Source organism: Aquarana catesbeiana, unplaced genomic scaffold (genome assembly GCF_042186555.1).
Source record: "Aquarana catesbeiana isolate 2022-GZ unplaced genomic scaffold, ASM4218655v1 unanchor105, whole genome shotgun sequence".
Lineage (NCBI taxonomy): Eukaryota > Metazoa > Chordata > Amphibia > Anura > Ranidae > Aquarana > Aquarana catesbeiana.
In genome coordinates this window covers 1-14043 of record NW_027362519.1, presented here as the reverse complement: position 1 = coordinate 14043, position 14043 = coordinate 1, and the positions used below count along the sequence as shown (strand labels likewise).

At 46.5% G+C, this 14043-nt stretch overlaps 1 protein-coding gene across 1 annotated transcript; it reads left to right on the top strand.

The window, feature by feature from the left end:
* Window positions 1–310: 310 nt before the first annotated feature.
* Window positions 311–2564, top strand: LOC141121309 (E3 ubiquitin-protein ligase TRIM39-like). Its single transcript, XM_073611075.1, has one exon. The coding sequence runs from the start codon at window positions 337–339 to the stop codon at window positions 2116–2118; it is 1782 nt and encodes a 593-aa protein (XP_073467176.1). The 5' UTR covers window positions 311–336; the 3' UTR covers window positions 2119–2564.
* Window positions 2565–14043: the final 11479 nt, after the last annotated feature.

Genomic DNA, 14043 nt, shown 5'->3' with positions numbered 1-14043 from the left:
CCATGTATGGGCAGGCTGAATGTACTCAAGTCGATCGATAGATCAGATTTTACATGCGATGGCTTCCCCACCAGGAGAACACAATGGCTCCACAGGAGGGACTGTGTGACTGTGTTGATGGTGAAATCGTGTGAATTTCACGTGTTGCAGGAAAGAAATTTGCACCATCAATGATCAGACTTGGTTATAAAAAACAGAGAGAAGTCCACAAGGTGGCATGCACCCCACTGGACCCCTAGTAATCTTACACACTTTACAAAGTGGCTAAAATCCTGGAGCTCAGCTTTAATGAGTATCATAGAATTTAAATATATTTTCTCTTTTCTGCTTTCAGTGATGGCGTCTGCTGATCTGAGGAAGGAGCTGGAATGTTCCATTTGTCTGGAAATTTATACAGATCCTGTAACCCTGAAATGTGGACACAACTTCTGCCGGGACTGTATTGTTCGTATGTTGGATACACAGGAGGGGTCTGGAGGTTATCCCTGTCCTGAATGCAGAGAAGAGTTCCAGGATCGTTCTGCACTGCGTAGGAACACAACACTGCGTAACATAGTGGAGAATTTCCTGTCTGCTCAAGCAGATCAGAAATCTGGGTTCTTCTGTACTTACTGTATTCACACTCCTGTACCTGCTGTGATATCCTGTCTGATGTGTGAAGCTTCTCTGTGTGACAATCACCTGAGAGTCCACAGCAAGTCACCAGAACACGTCTTATGTGAACTCACTACTTCTCTGGAGAACAGGAAATGTTCTGTCCATAAGGAACTACTGGAATATTACTGCACAGAGGACTCCACTTGTATCTGTGCATATTGCAGATTGGCCCTAGAACATCAGGGGCACCAGGTGGAGACTCTGGATGTGGCCTTTGAGATGAAGAAGAAGAAACTGAGAAATGTTCTGCAGATATCTATGATAGAGAGAGAGGAGACGGAGAAAAGAGTCCAGAGTCTGCAGGAACGCAGGAAGACAGTACAAGGAAAAGCAGATGATGAAACCGAGAGAGCCACTGCCCTGTTCAGAGACCTCAGGAGACGTCTGGAAGAGCTGGAGAAGAGAGTCCTGAGTGAGATCTCCGGGCAGGCAGAGCGGATCTCTCTATCACTGTCTGATATGATTCAACAGCTGGAAATAAAGAAGGAGGAGCTGTCCAGGAAGATGGTGGACATTGAGAAGCTGTGTAACATGACAGATCCACTGACTTTCCTACAGGAATCAGACATGGGTGACTTGTGTGACGTTAGAGATAATGAGAACGAGAGATATGATAAACTCCTCCATGATGGAGGGGATCTGGATGTGGCGGGGATCTCACTCACATTACACAAAGGTTTATCTGATCTCATATCTGGGGTAAATATACAGAAATGTACAGGCACAGAGGTCTATTCACATTCTACTACAAAGAAAATATCCCCCTACATTGCCAAACAACCCAGGAAACGTCCCCAACCCACTCCCGCCATACAACACTCACACCGCCAGGCTGGAGGACCAAATATTGCATCTGTACAGCAAAAATCTGAGTTTGCAGACATATTACTGGATGCTCAGACAGCTGGTAATCATCTACAAATATCAGGTGACAGGAAAACGGTGTCCAGGACAGCATATGAGATGTTTTCAGAAACACCAGGGAGATTTCGGAGTTCTCAGGTGTTAAGCAGTCAGAGGTTTTCCTCAGGGAGACTGTACTGGGAAGTGGATCTTGGGGTGTCACAGATGTGGAGAGTTGGAATGTGTTACCCCAGTATAGCTAGGATCGGATATCATTCGCAGATTGGATATAATGAGAAGTCCTGGTGTTTGGAGGCGAGGAAGGGTAATCGGTACTCAGTGGTACATGACAGTAATACGGTCCCATTACCTGGCTATCTCTTCAGTAGGAGAGTCAGGATAGAGCTGGATTATGAGGCCGGGCAGATCTCCTTTTATGATCTGTGTGACCCGATCCGACATCTCTACACCTTCACCACCACCTTCACTGAGCCCCTCCATGCTGTGTTACGGGTAGGGAGTGGTTCCTCTATAAAGATATCTGGGGGGAAATCTGATGTGAGAAAGCTGCCTAGATACTGGGAGGGAGCAGTGGGCAAAAACCACTACTACTACTGATTTTTTTATAAAGTTGCAGGCTCCAGGGGGCCGTCTTCCTTATTCTAAACCTCACTGTACTACCTAGTGCAGTGATGGCGAACCGTGGCACCCCAGATGTTTTGGAACTACATTTCCCATGATGCTCATGCACTCTGTAGTGTAGGTGAGCATCATGGGAAATGTAGTTCCAAAACATCTGGGGTGCCAAGGTGCGCCATCACTGACCTAGTGTTTCACTGACCAGGAACAAGCATGCAGGAGGTCAGATTATTTTGGCTTTACTAGCTGCATGCTTAGGTCAGTGGACCTTGAGGTAGTTTAGTGAAGATTGGGGTTAGTCCGGGATCCTTCACTTTTACAATGTATCTATAGCCAGCTTGTGTGTGTTCAGTTTTAGATGGTGTAGAGATGTATTGCAACTTTTTTTTTTATATATATTTTCTACTTTCTGTTAAAAAATATATCCAATATAAAAAAATCTAATATATATATACTGCTACATGTCGGTCAAAAAAACAAATCCCAACAAGTATTTGTTTTGTGTGAAAGTTATAGTCTACAAACTACTATGGGATATATATTCGAAAATGGATCAATCCTGATAAACTCACGGCCAATCTAATTTTTTTTGAGGCCCTCAAATGTCAGGACAGTACAACTACCCCCCAAATTACCCCTTTTCTGGAAAGTAGACAGACATTTAGTAAAAGGCATAGCATTTTTCTTTTTTCAGAACTAATTCTTTCTAACAATTTTTTTGAAGATGAAGGATATATATATATATATATATATATATATATATATATATATATATATATATATATATATATATATATATATATATATATATATATAGCGCGCCAACAGTTTGTGCAGTGCAGCGCTTTACAACATGAGGGCAGACATTACAGTTACATTACAATTTGGTACAAGAGGAATCAGAGGGCTAAAAAGGGAGGGTCAATTGATACAAAAGGTAATATCTGTGGGGGATGAGCTGATGGAGGAAGTAAAACAGTGTTAGTTAGAAGCAGGATAGGCTTCTTTGAAGAGAAGGATTTTCAGGGATCGCCTAAAGATGGAAAGATTAGGGCACAGTCGGACAGATTGGGGTAGGGAGTTCCAAAGGATGGGAGAAGCTCTGGAGAAATCCTGGAGGCAAGCTTGGGAGGAGATGACAAGGGAGCTAGATATATACCTCTATACTCATGATGATACTTGTACTGCTCTTGGTGACTGTTCGTAAATTAAAAAAAAAAAAAAAAAAAATATATATATATATATATATATATATATATATATATATATATATATATATATATATATATATATATATATATATATATATATATATATATATATATATATATATATATATATATATGTATATTTATTTATTTTTATTTATGAACAGTCACCAGAGCAGTACAAGTATCATCATGAGTATAGAGGTATGTGGCGCTAACTAAAAGTGATAAATGATAAAATATGTGAGCAGAAATAAGTGTGAAAAACGCACTTACGGGATAGCACTTCCAGGATAGCATTTCCAGGACCGTGCTAAAGCTAATATGCTAGGTGATCAGGTGCTGGTAATCTTCAACATATTAAAACGATAATAAACATTCAAATAAACAGAAATCTCATAAACACAATCAATAAATAACACTTCTAGGGCTGTGCTAAAGCTAATTTGCTGAATAATCAGGTGCAAAAAAATCTTCAACATAATGTATGACATTCATAATTAAGACATTCATAATAACAGAAATTTCTAATAAAGTGCAAGAGTACTCTAAAGGTGCTGGTAGTGCAATCTAAGTCCAATAAAGAGGAACAAGATCTCCGAGTGACAGTTCCTATTAAAAGACCAAAGTGCATGTGCAGTATGACCAAATGATCACCCTTTGATGACGTCACGTGTTCAGTGAGGCAACGCGTCAGGAAGGAGCCAGGTGTTGCCACTTTCTGGTAGTATCCTACGTAGCTGTACTCAGGATTTAAAAACTGTAAGTTACTACTTGTCGCCTAAATAAATTGGTTTGATATACTACACCATGGAGCCCCCCACCCTCTTTATTGCATGACCCTACAAGATCGGATGAGCTTGAAGTCCAACTTGGGTATCAGTATTGCTGAGGTTATATGCGGGAATCGATCGATTGCTGAGGGTTCTGGATATATTCATATCAAGGCCTGACTTGACCTGTAGGGGTCTTTATGTGAGGTGAGAGGCTGGGGGAAATGAGTGGCGCACCACGGATGGTGATATTGGATGAAGTGGATTTGGTTTGGTCAACTGTCACTTGGAGATCTTGTTCCTCTTTATTGGACTTTGGTTGCACTACCAGCATCTTTAGAGTACTCTTGCACTTTATTGCTTTGTCTGCACTTTATTAGAAATGTCTGTTATTATGAATGTCTATTATATATTATGTTGAAGATTTTTTGCACCTGATTATTCAGCACATTAGCTTAAGCACGGCCCTAGAAGTGTTATTTATTGATTGTGTTTATGAGATTTCTGTTTATTTGAATGTTTATTATCGTTTTAATATGTGGAAGATTACCAGCACCTGATCACCTAGCATATTAGCATTAGCACGGTCCTGGAAGTGCTATCCATTAAGTGCGTTTTTCACACTTATTTCTGTTCACATATTTTATTATTTATCGCTTTTAGTTGCACCACATACCTCCTATACTCATTTATTTTTTTCTGTGCCACTTTCATATGTTGGCAGCTTCTCATATCCTTATTTTGTTTATTTAAGCGAGTTTAGTTTTCTTTCCTTTCACAAGTATCATCATACAATTGGTGTGGTGGTGATCGGGGGCACTGACTGCTGCTTGCTAGAATGACTTTTTCGGACTGATGTTATTAGAACTAATTGTTGTTCTCCCGATCCTTGAAATATCTTGTTGTGGAACATAGAGACTGTTGGTCTCCTTGTCCTACAACGAGGTATTTGGGAGTGTGGTGGATGGTCAAGCTAATGTGTTCAGAGATAACAGAAATGAATGTCTCTTGTAATTGATGATATACTCCTTAAGTTTGTTACGTGAATTATTCCATATGTAAAATGTTGATGCCGGGCAACTGTCCAGGATTAGGGCTTAAAGTTTACTTTTTGATCAAATAGTCAGATCCTGGGTACATCTGCTGTATCTAAGTATCTCTTCAGTCAACCTCGCTACTTTCTAATCTTTACTTTAACTGTTTAAACTTTCTTCCAAATGAATTTTAAAAACCTTCACCATGAGCAGAGGGCTGGTGTTTTCCTTTTCAATAGAAATGAGCTTTGTGTTTGATCCGAGTGTAAGTTCTATGGGTGGTGTGTGTATAGAGCTCTATGGGCCGGGTGGTGTGTGTATAGAGCTCTATGGGCCGGGTGGTGTGTGTATAGAGCTCTATGGGCCAGGTGGTGTGTGTATAGAGCTCTGCTCTATTGGCCGGGCGGTGTGTGTATAGAGCTCCATGGGCCGGGCGGTGTGTGTAAAGAGCTCCATGGGCCGGGCGGTGTGTGTAAAGAGCTCCATGGGCCGGGCAGTGTGTGTATAGAGCTCCATGGGCCGGGCGGTGTGTGTATAGAGCTCCATGGGCCGGGCGGTGTGTGTATAGAGCTCCATGGGCCGGGCGGTGTGTGTATAGAGCTCCATGGGCCGGGCGGTGTGTGTGTATAGAGCTCCATGGGCCGGGCGGTGTGTGTGTATAGAGCTCCATGGGCCGGGCGGTGTGTGTGTATAGAGCTCCATGGGCCGGGCGGTGTGTGTGTATAGAGCTCCATGGGCCGGGCGGTGTGTGTTTAGAGCTCCATGGGCCGGGCGGTGTGTGTATAGAGCTCCATGGGCCGGGCGGTGTGTGTATAGAGCTCCATGGGCCGGGCGGTGTGTGTATAGAGCTCCATGGGCCAGGTGGTGTGTGTATAGAGCTCTGCTCTATTGGCCGGGCGGTGTGTGTATAGAGCTCCATGGGCCGGGCGGTGTGTGTTTAGAGCTCCATGGGCCGGGCGGTGTGTGTATAGAGCTCCATGGGCCGGGCGGTGTGTGTATAGAGCTCCATGGGCCGGGTGGTGTGTGTATAGAGCTCTATGGGCCAGGTGGTGTGTGTATAGAGCTCTGCTCTATTGGCCGGGCGGTGTGTGTATAGAGCTCCATGGGCCGGGCGGTGTGTGTAAAGAGCTCCATGGGCCGGGCGGTGTGTGTAAAGAGCTCCATGGGCCGGGCAGTGTGTGTATAGAGCTCCATGGGCCGGGCGGTGTGTGTATAGAGCTCCATGGGCCGGGCGGTGTGTGTATAGAGCTCCATGGGCCGGGCGGTGTGTGTGTATAGAGCTCCATGGGCCGGGCGGTGTGTGTGTATAGAGCTCCATGGGCCGGGCGGTGTGTGTGTATAGAGCTCCATGGGCCGGGCGGTGTGTGTGTATAGAGCTCCATGGGCCGGGCGGTGTGTGTGTATAGAGCTCCATGGGCCGGGCGGTGTGTGTGTATAGAGCTCCATGGGCCGGGCGGTGTGTGTTTAGAGCTCCATGGGCCGGGCGGTGTGTGTATAGAGCTCCATGGGCCGGGCGGTGTGTGTATAGAGCTCCATGGGCCGGGCGGTGTGTGTATAGAGCTCCATGGGCCGGGCGGTGTGTGTATAGAGCTCCATGGGCCGGGCGGTGTGTGTATAGAGCTCCATGGGCCGGGCGGTGTGTGTATAGAGCTCCATGGGCCGGGCGGTGTGTGTATAGAGCTCCATGGGCCGGGCGGTGTGTGTATAGAGCTCCATGGGCCGGGCGGTGTGTGTATAGAGCTCCATGGGCCGGGCGGTGTGTGTATAGAGCTCCATGGGCCGGGCGGTGTGTGTATAGAGCTCCATGGGCCGGGCGGTGTGTGTAAAGAGCTCCATGGGCCGGGCGGTGTGTGTGTATAGAGCTCCATGGGCCGGGCGGTGTGTGTGTATAGAGCTCCATGGGCCGGGCGGTGTGTGTGTATAGAGCTCCATGGGCCGGGCGGTGTGTGTGTATAGAGCTCCATGGGCCGGGCGGTGTGTGTGTATAGAGCTCCATGGGCCGGGCGGTGTGTGTGTATAGAGCTCCATGGGCCGGGCGGTGTGTGTGTATAGAGCTCCATGGGCCGGGCGGTGTGTGTGTATAGAGCTCCATGGGCCGGGCGGTGTGTGTGTATAGAGCTCCATGGGCCGGGCGGTGTGTGTGTATAGAGCTCCATGGGCCGGGCGGTGTGTGTGTATAGAGCTCCATGGGCCGGGCGGTGTGTGTGTATAGAGCTCCATGGGCCGGGCGGTGTGTGTGTATAGAGCTCCATGGGCCGGGCGGTGTGTGTGTATAGAGCTCCATGGGCCGGGCGGTGTGTGTGTATAGAGCTCCATGGGCCGGGCGGTGTGTGTGTATAGAGCTCCATGGGCCGGGCGGTGTGTGTGTATAGAGCTCCATGGGCCGGGCGGTGTGTGTGTATAGAGCTCCATGGGCCGGGCGGTGTGTGTGTATAGAGCTCCATGGGCCGGGCGGTGTGTGTGTATAGAGCTCCATGGGCCGGGCGGTGTGTGTGTATAGAGCTCCATGGGCCGGGCGGTGTGTGTGTATAGAGCTCCATGGGCCGGGCGGTGTGTGTGTATAGAGCTCCATGGGCCGGGCGGTGTGTGTGTATAGAGCTCCATGGGCCGGGCGGTGTGTGTGTATAGAGCTCCATGGGCCGGGCGGTGTGTGTGTATAGAGCTCCATGGGCCGGGCGGTGTGTGTGTATAGAGCTCCATGGGCCGGGCGGTGTGTGTGTATAGAGCTCCATGGGCCGGGCGGTGTGTGTGTATAGAGCTCCATGGGCCGGGCGGTGTGTGTGTATAGAGCTCCATGGGCCGGGCGGTGTGTGTGTATAGAGCTCCATGGGCCGGGCGGTGTGTGTGTATAGAGCTCCATGGGCCGGGCGGTGTGTGTGTATAGAGCTCCATGGGCCGGGCGGTGTGTGTGTATAGAGCTCCATGGGCCGGGCGGTGTGTGTGTATAGAGCTCCATGGGCCGGGCGGTGTGTGTATAGAGCTCCATGGGCCGGGCGGTGTGTGTATAGAGCTCTATTGGCCGGGTGGTGTGTGTATAGAGCTCCATGGGCCGGGCGGTGTGTGTATAGAGCTCCATGGGCCGGGCGGTGTGTGTATAGAGCTCCATGGGCCGGGCGGTGTGTGTTTAGAGCTCCATGGGCCGGGCGGTGTGTGTATAGAGCTCCATGGGCCGGGCGGTGTGTGTATAGAGCTCCATGGGCCGGGCGGTGTGTGTATAGAGCTCCATGGGCCGGGCGGTGTGTGTATAGAGCTCCATGGGCCGGGCGGTGTGTGTATAGAGCTCCATGGGCCGGGCGGTGTGTGTATAGAGCTCTTTGGCCGGGCGGTGTGTGGATAGAGCTCTTTGGCCGGGCGGTGTGTGGATAGAGCTCTTTGGCCGGGCGGTGTGTGGATAGAGCTCTTTGGCCGGGCGGTGTGTGGCTAGAGCTCTTTGGCCTGGGTGGTGTGTGTATAGAGCTCTTTGGCCTGGGTGGTGTGTGTATAGAGCTCTTTGGCCTGGGTGGTGTGTGTATAGAGCTATATGGGCCGAGTGGAGTGTGTGTATAGAGCTCCATGGGTCATGCAGAGATCTTGCTGGGTAAGGTACTTGTCTCAAATGGAAATCCACCTTGTATGAGATTGGGAAGAGAAGACATTTCTTTTCCCCCCATCATATTTTGGAATAAAAATGTAGCAATGCCTTCAGTATAAAGTTGCGCTCACACTCGGGCCATTATATAAATGGGCGATTCTTAGACCCCATACACACTATTCGATTTTCTGCAGACTTTTGTCTTCAGATTTACCAAAACCATGTGCAAGGGCCTACCTGATTACATACAAATCAAAACTCTTAGGCTGCATTCACACCTGAGTGTTTTCAGCTCGTAAAACGCCCAACAAGCAAAATCCCATTCATTTCAATGGCACCTGAGCGTTTTGTCACCTGAAGAAATATGCCCTAAGCTCAAAAAAGAACATGAGCTTCTTTGGGGCAGATTACAGGCATTTTTTCTGCCTTTTTACATTGGTGACCTGAACAAAATCCTGGTAAAAACGCACAACTTTGAAACACTCAGGTGTGAAGGCAGCCTTAAGGTTTGGCCTCATATTATATGGTTTTGGTAAATCTGAAGACAAAAATCTGTAGAGAATCGAATGGTGTGTATGGGGCTTTAGAAATGAAGACATAATGGTGTCTGGTCTCTGAATTTAGGCCGGGTTCACACTTGTTCGACAAACGATCCGACATTGGGAGCTCATGTCACATGACGAGCAAATCAATGTTTCCATATGAGAGCCGTCTTAACTTGTCCGACACAAGTCGGTCCTACTTTGAAAATACTCCGTGCACTACTTTGGTCCTACTTCAGCCCATTGAATATCATTGAAGTCGGATCAAAGTAGGATCTTTGTCCTAACCATCCGACATGATAATTACAGCAGCAGTAAAAATAATTTGTCACACTGGGATTGTTTTGATTGGTCAAAGGATAAGTTGTACTATCTCAGTCAAAGCAAAATCTTATCCTGTTCATTCAAGTCGGAAGGAAGTAGGACCGATGTAGCAGGGCAAAGTAGGATGATAGTCTTACAACAGTCGTGTCGTATCAGTGTGAACCCGGCCTTAGGCCCCTTTCACGCTACCGCCACTTCAAAGTTGCTAGATTTTTGCCGCGTTTTCGCGGCCACAATTTTTGCCGCCATTTCAGGAAATGCCTGTGTAACTCGCATCAAAGTCGGACCAAAGTAGTGTAGGGACTACTTTTGAAGTCGGCGTGACTTGAAGACATACTACTATGAATGGTAGTCATTGGAAATCATGGGGGAACGACTTGTCATACGACTTTGCAGTCCCAAGTCGTACAAGTATGAAAGGGGCCTTACATTTCTGGTTTCTTTCTGGACTTTTCAAGCAGTAAACACAAAACGTCCTCATCGCACCCCTCCCCATGCACACTGCAGAGTCTTCCCATATAGTGATGGGTTTAGTCCTCAGATGGGGATTGGCTCATTACCCCCCCCCTGTGTGCTGCCTAATTGCCACCTCAATGCTCACTGATCCCTCTACTATAATAATAATACATTTTATTTATAGTGCACTTTTCATCAAAAGATCTCAAAGTGCTATGGGATAAAAACAACAAAAAAAAGAAATTTAAGCAGTTTATACGATGAAACGAACATCTAGAAGGAACAAAAAGCTTTGCTAAAAAGAAATGTCTTAAGCCCTTTTTTAAAACGGTCAGTAGATTGAGGAGCCCTCAGGTTGTCAGGTAGGGCATTCCACAGGCGCGGGGCAGCTGCACAAAACGCCCCGTCTCCCATTGTCCTGAGTCTAGTTCTGGGTATATGAAGAAGGTTTGAGTGAGTGGAGCGGAGGGGACGTGTTGTGTTTTGCGGTTCAAGAAGTTCTTTAAGGTAGGGAGGGGCATGTCCATGGATACATTGATGTGTGGGGAGAGAAACCTTGTACTCAATCCTGGCGGAGACAGGAAGCCAGTGGAGTGAGTGAAGAATTAGGGGTAATGTGCTCATGTTTCTGCACTCTCATCAGGATCTTTGCTGCAGAGATTTGGATGTACTGAGGTCTCTGCAGACTCCTTCTAGGAATCCCAATTAGAAGTGCGTTACGGTAATCCAGTCTGGAGGAGACAAAAGCATGAACCAGCTTCTCAATATATTGTGTCCAGCAGCTCCAATAATGTGGAATACACTTTGTGATATCACCCCTTTGGTAACAGCCATTAATTGTACAGGATAGAAAAAATTAAAGATAAGACATCAATAGTGTTGGTGTCAGATATAATCCATTGGTGTCAGCAATTCCTCTGCAAGCATGCAGGCAGTAAAGGCTGAACTCCCATTGGGCATCCTTGTTCCAGGTGAGTGAGTCGGTGAGGTCAGGATTACCAAGACCATCATGAAGCAATCAATGGAAGCTGCCATATCCCTCAAGGGTCATCTTCTGGCTGATCACATGTAGAAATGATTGTTACTCCTTTTCCTTCTGTAATAGAAGTCACTTTCATTATAAACATCTCCATGTAGGTGGAGGAGCCTTTATGGCGGTCCTAATACAGAGAAGCTGGAGGTCCCCCGCATGTGACTTCTCAAAGGTGAAAACAGGATGCAGACAATTCAGGTTCATCTATACAATGAGTTTTCCTGACGTGTGTCATGTATGTCCCCATATTCAGAACTGCACTGATATCCCCCTATGGAGGCCGTTATAAACCGAGGAGAACATCAAGCATCCCCATAATGACCCTCTATGGAGACAAGTAAAGTTTAATAATGTCTTATCACCTCCATAATGACACCCTAGAAAGACTGTTAGGGATGGAGAACATCCAGCACCCCCATAATAACTACCTCTGGAGACTGGTATAGATGGAAAACATCCAGCACCCCCATTTTGGCCCCTATAGGGAATGTTATAGATGGAGAACATTCAGCATCCCATAATGATCCCCTGTGGAGATTGTAATGCCCCGTACACACGGTCGGATTTTCCGATGGAAAATGTCCAATCGTAGCGTGTTGTCAGAAATTCCGATTGTGTGTGGGCTCCATCGGACATTTTCCATCGGATTTTCCGACACACAAAGTTGGAGAGCACGAGATAAAATTTTCCGACAACAAAATCCGTTGTCGGAAATTTCGATCGTGTGTACACAAATCCGACGGACAAAGTGCCACGCATGCTCAGAATAAATAGATGAAAGCTATTGGCCACTGCCCCATTTATAGTCCCGACGTATGTGTTTTACGTCACCGCGTTCAGAACGATCGGATTTTCCGACAACTTTGTGCGACCGTGTGTAGACAAAACAAGTTTGAGCCAACATCCGTCAGAAAAAATCCTAGGATTTTGTTGTCGGAATGTCCGAACAAAGTCCGACCGTGTGTACGCCCTATTAGACTGACAACATCCAGCACTCCCATAATGATCCACTATGGAGATTGTTGTAGACTGAGAACATCCAGCACCCCATAATGACCCCCTACGGAGATAGTCTATAACAGGGGTCTCCAAACTATGGCCATCTATTTGTTCAGGAATTACAATTCCCATCATGCCTAGTCATAACTGTGAATGTCAGAGTTTTACAATGCCTCATGGGACGTGTAGTTCTGCAACAGCTGGAGGGCCGTAGTTTGGAGATCCCTGGTCTATAACAATCTCCATGGGGAGTCATTTATAACAATCTCCATGGGGAGTCATTTATAACAATCTCCATAGTGGGTCATTATGGGAGTGCTGGATGTTGTCAGTCTAACAATCTCCATAGGGGATTAATATTGGATACTGGATGTTCTCCGTCTATAACATTCTCCATAGGGGCCAAATGGGGGTTCTGGATGTTCTTTGTTATAAATGACTCCCCCATGAAACTTGTTATAGACTAAGAACATCCAGAACCCCCATAATGGTCCCCTATGGAGATTGTTATAGACTGACAACATCCAGGACCCCCCATGAGGATTGTTATAGACTGACAACATCCAGGACCCCATAATGATCCCCTTTGGAGATAGTCTATAACAATCTCCATAGGAGATCATTTATAACAGACAACATCCAGCACACCTATAATGACCCCATATGGAGATTGTTATAGACTGAGAACACCCAACACCCCATAACAACCCTATAGTGGGGATCAGAAACCCGTAGATAATGGCCAGGTGACTGGTAGATCGTGGTCTGGGCTTGCTGACCTGCCATCCCAGAGCATCCGAGTACAATGCAGAGGGACTAGTAAAGTTGGAGCTGTAGTAGGCAGGAGCCGCATAAGTTGACGCCGGCTCCTGTCCCATGTGGAGTGATACCAGCTACACTCCACCTCTTATCCCTGCCAGCGGTCTCCAGAGTGGTGCCAGAAGAAGGAAAGGAGAGATCTTCAGGCCAGTGTGAAGCAATACACTGGGCAGAATGGTATAAGGCTGCTTTCACAGTGATGTGCTCCGGTTTACCCACACCGCTGGTGCAATGCAGTGTACCTGCAGCTTTCCTGTGGGTTCGCTGTGCTTAGCCATAGACTTCTATTATATCCCGCAGGTTTGGTGTGCTTTCAGAAAGTGCACCACACCTGCAGGATATAATAGAAGTTTATGGCAAAGCACAGCTAACCCAGGAAAGTCGCAGATAATGGTGCAGGTAAACTGCAGCACATCAGTGTGAAAGCAGCTCAGAACAGAAATAGGAAATATAAGGGGAATACAAAGACACTGAATTTCAAAAGAGCCAACTTCCCTAAACTATGATCCTTGCTACGATCCTTAAATAAGGGCATTAGCCAGTAAATCCCAATGGGAAATAAATTTAAAAGACCTAATAAAAGTCCTGTGTGGCTTAACTCCAACGTAAAAATGCATATAAAAGCAAAGGCGAAGGCCTTCCAAAAATACGAGGCTGAGGGGTCATCATCAGCAGCATTCCAACTTTATAAAGAATGCAACAAGAAATGTAAGGGTACAATCAGGGCAGCTAATATAGAACACAAAAGGCACATAGTGGAGGAGAGTAAAAAAAATCCCATGTAATTCTTTAAGTACATAAATAGTAAGAAAGGGAGGTCAGATCATATTGGCCCCATAAAGAATGAGGAAGGACATCTGGTTACAAAGGATGGGGAGATGGCAAAGGTATTGAATTTATTCTTCTCCTCAGTCTTCACAAGGGAATCGGGGGACTTCAGTAGTCAAAACTGCAGTGTTTATCCTCATGACACAACACAGGAAGCACCTCCATGGTTAACAGAGGACGGAATTAAAATTAGACTTGAAAAACTTAACATTAATAAGATTAGTTAAGTGGCCTCTATGATGAAATGTTAAAGTAGCATATATAAATGTACCATCATCCAGAAATCAATAATGAAATGGGTTGGAAGCCAGATCCCC

Excerpts from the sequence above, each read along its gene's own strand:
- LOC141121309 (XM_073611075.1), top strand. The coding sequence starts at position 337 with ATGGCGTCTGCTGATCTGAGGAAGGAGCTGGAATGTTCCATTTGTCTG.